Below are 12,153 nucleotides of genomic sequence, written 5' to 3' on the forward strand. Positions count from 1 at the left end.
GCCCTCCTCCAGTATCACAGCGACTCACAGCGCAAATTTGAGGAACAACAGCTTATCTTCCGCCTGGGCGCCCTCGAGTCCGGAGGAGTCAATAGCGAGTTCTCCAAATTCAAATAACCTCCCCATCCATCCCCCAGCTCCCTTTCCAGCCCCACCTCCTCCCTCCCTTCCAGCCACCAATGGGATTTATCCCTGCCATCGACCAACCCTGGGTCATACCTACTAGCATCACCCATTCCACCTCTACCCCTCCACCCCCTTTATCTGCAGCTCCCACATCCAGTCCTGAAGAAGGGTAATACCCGAAACGTTGACTGCTCCTTTCCTCCAGGTAGAGGAAATTAATCATTTGGCTGAGGTGCCTGAGCGAACACAAAGTAAAGAAAGACACAAACTGTCAGGCTGGCACCTTCCAACAGCCAGTCTGACTGCAGGGATAGGAACGTTTGGTTTTATTACTAGCTGCCTTCAGCTGGTATCATTTCACATGCGAATACTGTAACAGATTTCCTGCTTTTCCAAAACAAAATGTTCTTTTTATGTACAAGGGTTTAAATCGGAATAGCTTTACGGTTAAAACATTGCATATAAAAGAAAAGCAGAGATCATTCCTGTGACAGAACATTCAATAGTAAAGGCCCAACACTTCAATTGGTTTTTTTTGCAGCTAAGCGATAACATGGTTTTAAGAACACTTCTTGTAAAAATGTACAAGTGAACACTCGATATGCAGAAGCCCTTAAAAAAAATACAATATAAAAAGACATTCCGTAATAACTGGATCCAGTAGCTTGGAATCACGAGCATATATCTTACGTTTCTCCAAGATATTCAAGTACAAACACTTCTCTTCGGACCTTGTAGCAAACATCTCCAAAAATTCAGATTATTGTGCAAGCTATCCAAAAGCTAACCCCTCCTTTCCTACACTCCAATTGTTCCAACAAAGGAAAGGAACAAACTTGCATTTACATAGCACCTTTCATGAGTTCATTTCACCTCAAAGTACTTGAATCAATTAAACTTTTGTGAAATGTGGGGAACCGCAGCAACTGATTTGTACACAGCAAGCTCCTATAAACAGCAATGAGAACATGAACAGATAATTGGTTGGTTCAATCAGAACATTGAAAGGGTTAATGGTGGTGTGGTGGTAATTACACTTAGACAAGTAATCTAAAGGCTCAGGCTAATGCTCTGGTGCAGGTTCAAATTCTACAGCAGCAAGCTGGTAGAATTGCAATTTAATTCTGCAACTAATGCTGGCACCGAAAAACTCATCTGGTTCACTGTACCCTTTAAGGAAGAAAATCTGGCCTACATGCGACTCCGGACCCACGGCAATACTGTTAACTTGCATTTCCCTCTGCACCGACAAAGCAGGACACAGCTCAAGAGCCAGTGGGATGGGCAATAAATTCTGCTCTTGCTGGTGATATTTATATCTTAGGAAAGAATTTAAACAGCTCCACGTTCTTGAGTACTGATCTCAAATCTCTCAAGAGGTTAATGGTCTGCTCTTTGTTCCTGAATGAAATTCTGATCTGTTCTGTTCTTACTGGTTATTATACAATCCCTACAGTGTGGAAGCAGACCATTCGGCCCATTGAGTCCACACCAACCCTCCGAATAGCATCCCACTCAGACCCACACCTCCCTACTCCACCTCTGTAACCCACATTTCCCACAGCTAACCCACCTAGCCTACACATCCCTGAACACTACGGGCAATTTAGCATGGCCAATCCACCTAGTCTGCACATCTTTGGACTGTGGGAGGAAACCGGAGCACCTGGAGGAAACCCACGCAGACACGGGGAGAATGAGCAAACTCCACACAGACAGTCGCCCCCGGGTGGAATTGAACCCAGGTCCCTGGCACTGTGAGGCAGCAGTGCTAACCACTGAGCCACCATGCCACCGTGCCACCCCCTTGGTGAGAAACTGGGGAAAGTTATGAGAAAGTTGAGGGCTGGGGAACCCCGTTGCTTGTAATTACAATCTGCTGTTCAAGAAACTAGACCTCCAGTAGTCCCCACCTTCAGGGCACAGCAACCGTCCCCAGGGGAGAGCTCAGACAGTGCTGGTGACAAAAGAAGCTGAGCAGGGAGTAAGAATGGGATCAATCAGAACAGGAGGCTTTTAAAAGAAGGGTACTTGGTGATGATCAGGCTGAGGAGGAGGGTATGCAGCAGCTAATCAGATGCTGCTTCGTGGTAATACAAACAGAAATAGGAACAAAGTAGGACATACTGTCCCTCAGACACTCTGGAACTCAACAAAGACCATGGCTGACCTTCTACGAACAATCAAAACGCTCATCCATTTCAGCAGGAGGAACAGAGAAGCAGCATATTAGTGAAGCAGGGGGTGATTGCAGAACTCAGAGGTACAAAGTAATCAGGGTGTTCTGGTCCACCGATCACAAACGGTTACAAGGCAGGTACAACAGGTAACTGTCAAGGCAAGTGGAAATCCCTGTTTGTTGCAAAGTGGGTGTGGGATATATCAGCAGGGAGTCATCTAGACTCGAAACGTTAGCTTGCTCCCTCTCTATGGATGCTGCCTGACCCACTGTGATCTCCAGCATTTTTTGTTTTCGGTACAGATTCCAGCATCTGTAGTAAGTTGCTCCTGTATAATCTGGGATGTTTTGCTACAGTTGTACAGGACATTGGTAAGAGCACATCTGGAGTACTGTGTTTAAAAAAGATATATTCACAGTAAAAGGGGGTTATCATCTTACGAGGGAAGGTTGGGCTTATATCTATTGCAGTTTAGAAGAATGAGAGGTGATCTTATCGAAACATAGAAGGTCCTGAGGGCACTTGACAGGTGGATAATGGAAAAGATGCTTCCCTTTGTTGGAAAGCCTAGACCCACAGGGCACAGTTTCAAAAATAAAGAGATTGCCAATTTAAGACGGGGATAACGAGAGAGTTTTTTCTGAGCTCTCTTCCTCAAAATTTTAGAGGAAGGATCATTAAATATTTTTTAAGCCAGAGATAATCAGATTCATGACTAACAAGGGACTCAAAATGATATAGGTCAGCATGTGGAGTTGTAGTCACAATCAGATTACACATGATCTTAGCGAATAGCACAGTAGGCTCAAAAGGTTGAACAATTTGTATGTTCATAAATGTGCTTTTCCGCCAATTTCTCATTAACCCGATTCCCAGTATCTACACTGTCGAGCCCTCTAAGATGTTCAAACATTTCAACTTATTGAGACTGTGGGTTCAGTCTCTCCTCAGGACAAGCCCCATTACCCCAGAAATCAATAACTATTGAACTAATGAAGTATTCGTCATGTCTGGAATGAGCAGCGACTCTTGAGTTTGTGAGCAGCACTAGCATCATTTGGAGAAGTGAGGATAAAGCCTCATGGTGTTAGAGTGAGTGAAACCTGTCTCTGACCCTGTGTAATCTGCACCACAGATAAAATACACAGATCAGGTCCCACTGACCACAAAGCGATGCTTAGATGCTGAACTGTACGTTTTCACACCTCTCTTCCTAAAATCACCTCATATTCTGAGGCGAAGCAATAAGAGAAACTGGGCATAACTAGAATCATAGAAAAAAGGGGAGACAGAGTTAGGGGCCATTCAGCCCTTCGAGCCTGCTGCAACATGAGAATGTCAAGTTGCTCCCACAGCCTGAGATCCAGCTCTACACAAATCCAGTGCTGTCAGAACTTGCTGCCACTTGATTCTATCCACATGGGGAGAGGGGGGTCTTGCTGAGTTTGTGGATTGAATAATGGGTGCAGCAACAAGCAATTCCTCAGTGTGTGTGCATGCACAGGGTCCTGTGTAACCGAAATGGTGAAGTGTGTACGTCTAAGCTTTGATGTTACTAAAGTCAATGCACATTTCAACAGCACTTTACAGAAAGCTGATTCTGTCAGTTTGTTTTTGGACTGAGTGGAGCATCTGCCACCAGGATTGCTGGTCACAAGGGGGCTTTGACTCAAACAAAGGTCTTCCTAAGCAGCACCCTATTGTGCTGTTAATCCTGGAAGTCTCAAGCACCAATTATTTCCGGTTTTTATTTGCCATTCTATCACTGCTGAGATCTCTGTAGTGCTTCAAGTTTAGCCTTTGAATAATCCGGATTTTCATCACTCCAGCACTGGCATCTGTGCATTTAGCTACCTAAATCTTAAGTTTGGGAGATTCCTCTTTTAACTTCTCTCTGCCTTCTTTAATATGATCTTAAAATCTTCCTCTTTGCTAACGGGTCCTGTGTGGTTCAGTGTTAAACCCTGTTTAATAACTGCTCCATGTGTAGCCTCTCTACTAGATTACAAGTTGCTATACATATGCAGACTCTTGTGCTATAGACAAACATGGTCTCCCCTCTCCCAACCAGAGATGCTCTGTAGCTGCGTGAACACTCCCAGACAGAGACAAGTGTGACTGTCTCAGTGCACCAATAGGGTGCCTGGGTTCTGATTACCGGAGCTGCCAATCCATCCTTTATATAATCAGAGGGTTCTGGGTGGGAGCAGGATGGTGCCCAGGAGCACTGAGCTGAACTTTAGGAAGACATTAGTGCCACAAATGCTGTAGGTGCTTCACAATATAAACGATGTGAAAATGAAATGGTTCTGATCTCAAAATCAGTTTATTATAATAAATGGGCAAGACAATTGATTCTGGGATGGCACATTTGGCAGAATTCCTTCAACTCTTTACAGGAATCTCAGATTCTGGTGCACAATAAATAATGAACAACTTTGGTTCAATCTTTCATTGCTCGATAATTAATGATCTGCTGCTCAATGTGAGAGATTATAAATCTGTGGGGTCATACACTGTCACAGAGCTCGTTCAGGACTTCAGGGAAAATATATTCAGCGTTGTGCTCTTAAAACCCATACTATAACCCCATCATTCACAAGGGTATATTAAAAGTAACTTTACTCATTAGACACAACCCAGCTCCAGCTCTCTTTGGAAATATAAACGTAGATTTAGACTGTGGGGCATGACTTTTCAGGAAAGGCAACTGTATTAACACATACATTTTTATTACATTGGCCAGTTTATTGAGGGGGTCAAGAAATATGATGCCAGTTGTGAATCTCCAGAATGTGTTGTTGATTTAATGTCATTAAGTAGTTTAGCTTCATGCTAACTAGATCTTGCCATTAAGCCACACATTATTTTTAAGACCTTGCTAGATATGCACATTATGGTTAGGTTAACGTACAAATAAAAAAATTAGGCTCATCATTAACGGTATAAATATGTTTTTGAGAAGGTGATCGTGCCAATTCAGTTCTGCGGTTCAGAAAGGGGACACTGAGAGAGTCTCAACTCTGTGCATAGTAATTTCTAAAAAGCTTTAAAAAGATTCAAATTCTACGCATGTTATTTCCTGAATTTTCCTTCCCACTCACTAATCCAACCTATTTCACTATCCATGCATGATTTGAATTTTATCTTGTCCCGTTTCACAATCATTCCCATTTGTCCTTCAAACCTCAAATCTCACATGGTTAAACAGATAAGCCGTCAGTCCTACTGTTTCCCCAAGGTCCTAGATGGACTGATGCTCTCTCACACCATCTCACACGCCCAGTTCATTAATCCACAAAGTATCGACCTGCTAAGGGCTGCAGGATGAAGTCAAACTGACACAAGAGTTGGCTCCGAGTGAGAGTTAGACTGGAATGAAGGTGGGGCAGTTCCATGTTAATGGACATTATCGCTGTCACATGCATTAACCATTTGTGGGTAACAATTTCCTGTTTGACACGAGTGGGAATACTACCAGTCCTGTATACCAAAGTTACATATCAGTCTTGATAACTGCTGGGCACTATTACTGCACAAAGCCTGTGATTGGTAACATGCAGGCGTCATTATGAGCCTATCTGCAAGGACTGATCTGGAGGGCCCTCTGACGCGGAGCTCTCAATGCTTGTTGCAGAGAGTCACCAGATCACAAGGTTAACGGGTGAACTTTGCTCTTCAGCTAAGCAGCTTCCTGATCAACATCCCAGAACAGACCAATGGTGAGAGGTTTTTAACCAGAGGAAGTTTCTACATCCCCTATGCAGTCTTACAATTACCTCAAAAATCACAACCTTCTCATTCTGGAGCGTGTTCCAATATCCCGCTGTGTGTTCTGGTAAGTGATTTGCTTTGACAGTGAAATCAGAAATTGACAGCAGAATTGGCTAACAGGCTGTACAGTGTGCCCCTTTCTACATTCACAACTAACCTCCAACAACAGAAACCAACATTTCTCATTGAAATGAATGACTGGGAAATAAAATGTGGAGATTCAGTATGAAAGGGTGAGATCTGTTACAAACCAATTCAGATTGACACAATGCCTGACATCAGTCACTCTGCAGGACAGCAGGGTAAATAAGCTCTTTTTCTTAAAGCAATCCAATCCGACTGCACAAAGGCTGAAAGTTAGCAGTAAAGGTAAGCAAGTTCCAATCCTTTCTGTGCTCCCCACACTATAAACAACCCAGAGTTCTATCTGAGGAGGGCTTAACAAAAGTTAGGAAAAATATAGACACAATGAGGCACCAGGAAAACGTTGGAAATAGCCAGCAGGTCTCTGAGTCTTCCTGGTGTTCAAAGACACTCTCTCTCTTGCTTCCCCCCGCAGCACCCCTCCCACCGCCCCACAAACTCTCTTCTCAGAAGTAAACCAGTCTGCTGCTCATTCCCAGCATTTGCTGCTTTGAGTTCATATTTCCAGCATTACGCCTTCCACTAAAACATTGCTGTTCCTGGTATTTCCACAATGAGTGAAATGGGCCTTCACTGACCCAGCTCTCCCACCCAAAAACTGAGCTGCGAGAGAGCTGGTGACCACTCTGTGAGAGGTATGTTCTTAATGAAATCTGTTCCTATACAATGAATCACCAGCTTGTGTTTGAGCAAAGTCAGAGTCATCTCTCCAGGTCAGCACAAATCAAACAAGGAGCCCGGTGATGCAGCTTAGCTTGTCTGCCTTCACCGCTGAGATGCATCTAATATTTACAAAGGCCAATGCTGGTAAGAGATCGTTGCACCTTGTTCCGGGCTGCTCTGTATAAAGTACTGTGCACTTCCATGGTCTCAGAGAAAACAATATTCCCAAGGCGTTTCTTCAGGAGAGCAGTGGTTGGCTGCCTACTGCTGTAACTTAGGGGATTCACACTGTGTCAGATGTCCATGTAATCGTCTTCCTCGTCATCGGTGTCACTCTCCAGTGACGATTCCTGGCTCGACGTCTCCAGGATTTCCAAGGCTGGCTGGCACAGAGTCTCTTTCTTCACGTTGGCAGCTGACTGTGCTGATAGGATGGCAGTCTGAAAGCAAACAGGAAAAGCAGGCATTAGCTCAGAGCATTGACACAGTGAAGACTGAGTAAACAAAGTTAGAATATCAAAAAATGGGAGTCTCAACAGCCAGCACTGTGGGCAGAGGACACGCCTTTGATGAAGTGAAGATAACAGTAACGGTTTATTTGTAGTCACAAGAAACCTGACTACATTAACTAATGGTGGGGTAGATTTGTGTGGAAAACATTATACATGACCCAAAAGATGCCCACAAATAAACCACGGAGATCTTAAAACATTGATTATGTTAATTGCAAACACTTAAAGACACCACAATACTGGGTGCAGGGATAGTAGGATGAAGAGTCTAGGCCCGAAACATCAGCCTTCCTGCTCCTATGATGCTGCTTGGCCTGCTGTGTTCATCCAGCTCTGCACTTTGTTGTCTCACAATACTGTCTGTTAGCTATCATTCATGCCAAAACCCCACTGTACTTTCAATGTTACCTTTGTGTAAACACCATCTTTCACACAAGCACAAATAAAACTCTCCTTCACGGCGCAATAATACACTCTCTGGTTGAAGATGCCAATTTAGTCCCAATTAGTGATGACTGCTGCAAGTCTCCATCACTGTCAACCTTCTCAATATGATTGAGAGAGAAATCGTACAATGGATACAGAACAGAAAGAGGCCATTCAACCCATTATGTCTACACTAGCTGAATTAACAAGCCATGTATCTTCATCCCACATTCCAGCACCTGCTTTGTAGCTCTGCAGGCTCCAGCCAGAGATCCAGGTCCCACTTAAATAAGTTAAGGGTTTCTCACTGAACTGGGCAGTGAATTTCAGATACCCACCATCCACTACGTGAAAACAATTCAGCTCATGTCACGCCCCCAAATCCTTTTATCAATCACTTTAAACACGTGTGACCCTCCTCACTGCCCTCTATCCTGGGGTAAACAGGTTTCCCCCGTGCAGGGTTTCCAAGCCCCTCATTATTTTGCACATCTCTATTCAGTCACCCCTCATCCTCATCCTTTGTCCGGAAACACCTCTCAGCAGTCCAATGTTTCATCATTGCTGCAAGATTCAAGTCCGAGCACCATTCTTATAAGTTTCCTCTGTGTACACTAGGGAGTAAATGAGTCCTTCGTGTAATGTGGTGACCAGAACTATACAGAGAACGCTAACTCCAGTGTCTTATAATGCAGGAACTGTTTAGCCTTATGATCCAATGAGGAGAAGTATCCCACATGTCTTAGTGAACAGTTTCTCTACCTGTCTCACCAGGGACATGTAGACATGCACTCCCAGATCTCTCAGTTTGTCTCTCATTACCCTCTCATTTATTGGGTGTTCTTCTTGCTTTGCTTGCACTCTCTAAAGGCATAGCCCCACACTTCTCCAGACTGGGATGAAAAGTGACAAATGATATTCAGACAAAGAAATTATTGATACCGTCCTGCAATTGTCAGCCATCCTCCTCTTCACTATCAAACGCTGCTTACAAATTTCCCAATCACGTTCTTACATTTAATTATAAATCATTAAAATATACCATAAATAGCAAGGCACCTAACACTGAGCCTTGTGGAACACCTTTGCCTTCCATTCAGATGAGCGTCCCTCCACCATTACCCGTTGTTTCCTGTCACTAAGTCCATTTTAAATCCAGCTCACCCCAATCGCTGTATCACTTGGGCTTTAGTTTTCCAACCAGTCTCCCAGGTGGGGCCTTGTCAATACCTGACTAAAATCCATGTAGACAACATCCACCACACAACCCTCATCAATCCTCCTTGTTACTTCCTTAAATTCTTCAACTAAATTAATGATTGAATTAAGTTAGGAAGTCATAATCTTCTGTTAACAAACTGTGCTGACTGTTCCTGATTAATCTGTGCCTTTCCAAGTATCATAGTCCTGATTCTGGTAATTTGCCCAATGTACAATGTTCACATAGCTCTAATCCTCTGGTTTCTCACCTTCATCTCCTGAGGATTGAAAAATGATCTTCACAGCATTCCCTATTTCTTCATTGGCTTCCTTTAACAGACTGGGATATGATTTATCCACCCTGGTGAGTTATCCACCTACAAGGTGGTCAGCTGCTCCAACACTTCCCTTTTCATTCTGCTATTTTATCTCATACTTCACACTCCTCCTCTGCTTCATCCCTTTCCTTTGTGAAGACAGACACAAAATACTCATTCTAAATGAACCTGCCCACATCATATTTCTCCTCAGAGTGACCATATACTGATAGGTCCAATCCTCCTTTCCTTCATCATCTTCTTGCTTTCAACGTTCTGAGAAAACTCTTTGGATTGTCCTTGATTTTATTAATAATATTTAATAATAATAATATCCTAATTTCCTTTTTTACTTCAACTCCTTAGCTTCTTAAAATATTTCTTGTTTGGGATGGTCATAAGCTCTATTTTTCTGCTTTATCTTACCCAGTCTGCTTCTGGATAACCAGAGGGTCTAGATTTTGTGGTACCAGCCTTAATCTTGGTGGATAAATGTCTGCACTGTGCCTGTAGAATCTTGCTTCTGACGTCTCCCACTGAATTGCCACCAATGTTCTTTCAAGCAGTTGTTCTGGTTTTCTGGGTGTATTTCAATCGTGTCCCGTTTAAAATGCTTCTGCAAGCTTAAAACTGTATGTGTACATTCTACCTTTGAGTTACTAATGAAATTTGTGGAATGTACCACGTTCTGTACACATTTCTCACATTTCACCCACCATGTCTGCTAGCTCTCTGAATGAGGAACTTATCCAATGCCATTCTCCTGCTTTCTCACTGTAACCTGGCACATTCTTACTATTCAGATAATAATCCAATTCTTCTTGAAAGTTTTGATTGAATCTGACTTCGCCATGTCCTGAGCAGTGCATTCCCGATAATAAACACTTACTACATGATAAAGTTTCTCTTTGGGTCACCATTGCCGCTTTTGCAATCACCTTAAATCTGTACTCTCTCATTCTCTATCCTTCCACCATTGAGAACAGCTTTTCCTCATTTATTCTGTCCTGAACCTTTGTGGTTATGAATCTCTCTATCAAATAGCTCCACTAGATCTTCTAACAGCAGTAGGTGCAAAAGAACTGCAAGTCCTGAAGATGTTACAGGCAAAGAGCAGTCCATGTGTTTATTAAACATATCCATTAGATTTTCCTTTAACTTTTTCAGACAGTGGGCACCATATCTGAAACACAGCCCACATCCTTGAGTGTTGTTGGTAAGTTTAGGAGACTTTTAAGGAGATGACAGCATTTTCCCCAACACACACATGCACACGAGGGGAGGTAATGGCCTAGTGGTATTATCATTAGACGATTAATCCAGAAATTCAGCTAATGTTCAGGGGACCGGGGTTCGAATCCCATCATGGCTGATGGTGGAATTTGAATTGAATTGTAAAGGAAAAATATCTGGATTAAGAATCTACTGATGGCCATGAAACCGCTGCCAATTGTTGGAAAAACCCATCTGGTTCACTAATGTCCTTGAGGCAAGGAAACCTGCCATCTTTACCTAGTCTGGCCTACATGTGACTCCAGACCTACAGCAATGTGATTGACTCTCAACTGCCCTCTGAAATGTTCTCAGTTTGCTAGGGATGAGCAATAAATGCTGGTTGGCCAGGCAGTGATATCCCATGAATAAATAAATAAAAACCACAGGCAAGGTTCACTATACAAGGAAAGGGAAATAGTCACAGACAATTTCTTACCTTTAGTTTTTGCTTGGTTTCCTCAGACACACTACCTTTTGGCGACAGGAGGGTTGGGGTTGGCGGGGTGACGGTTATCTCTGGTGGAAACTTTGCCATAGATGATGGGATAAAAAGCTTTGGCATGTTTGGAGGGACTCGTGATTTGATTCGACTACTGTCAGCTTTGCAAGTCTGGGCCATTGAGGTGGTAGATGGTTCACTAATGGAGCTGGAAGCTGCAGAGAAGCAACACAATCAACTCGGTCACAAATTACAGATTTCACATAATACAGCAATCAGGTTCAAATCCCACCCCTGACGGATTGACTCTGCATTCTATGAATGAACATAAATTACGTAGCATCTTGAAAATCAGTTCAAATATCCACACATGCCTTTAATGTTTAGCAGCATCTTTTCTAGATTTGCACCTTCACTCCTATCATGTTTATTTACTGTTTTATATCCCAGCAGCTTTTGTTGTTTAATTGAAACCAATTTTACTTCCATAGAAATGTTCAAAGTGTACTAGACAGGAATTCAGTGCACATTATGAGAAATAGCAAACCTTGTGTACAGTATACAGAACCATGTGCCTGCATATGTTTTCTTTTATTCACTTGTGGAACATGGGCATCATTGGTTGGTCCAGTATGTATTGCCTGTCCCTAATAGCCCTTTAGAAAGTGGTGCTGAGCTGCCTTCTTGAACCGCTGCAGTCCGTGTGCTGTAAGTAGATCCTCAATTGTTATTAGGGAGCAAATTCAAGGATTTTGACACAGCAAGAACATTATAGAGAATAGTAGCCCTGCATAACAGTAAGGGGGTGGTGGTGTAGTGGCAATATCATTGGCCTAGTAAATGTTCAAATGTTCAAATCCCACTACGGCAGAAGGTGAAATCTGAATTCAATAAAAATCTAACAGTGATCAGCTGATTCTTGTCAAAACCGATCTGGTTCACTGATGACCAGGGCTATTGTGGTGCAGTGGTAGTGACCCTACCCCTGGACTGGAAGACCCGGGTTCAGGTCCCACAGGACATCACAGGGAACAGCAGCCAGTACGCCTGTGAATGTCACAGGGAACGGCAGCCAGTACGCCTGTGAACGTCACAGG

At 43.1% G+C, this 12,153-nt stretch overlaps 1 protein-coding gene across 3 annotated transcripts in view; it reads right to left on the minus strand.

Annotated features, from left to right (window-relative positions):
- Positions 1–395: 395 nt before the first annotated feature.
- Positions 396–12,153, minus strand: part of cabin1 (calcineurin binding protein 1) — a 404,357-nt gene continuing 392,599 nt past the window's right edge. For all 3 annotated transcript variants that reach the window (XM_048611391.1, XM_048611392.1, XM_048611390.1), the window contains exons 35-36: positions 11,054–11,271; positions 396–7,327 (exon numbers count right to left, since the gene is read on the minus strand). In XM_048611391.1, the coding sequence (XP_048467348.1) occupies positions 7,181–7,327; positions 11,054–11,271 (365 nt within the window). In that variant the 3' untranslated portion in view covers positions 396–7,180. The remainder of the gene's footprint in view (positions 7,328–11,053; positions 11,272–12,153) is intronic.

This window comes from Rhincodon typus, chromosome 24 (assembly GCF_021869965.1).
Source record: "Rhincodon typus isolate 14 chromosome 24, sRhiTyp1.1, whole genome shotgun sequence".
Taxonomy (NCBI): Eukaryota; Metazoa; Chordata; class Chondrichthyes; order Orectolobiformes; family Rhincodontidae; genus Rhincodon; species Rhincodon typus.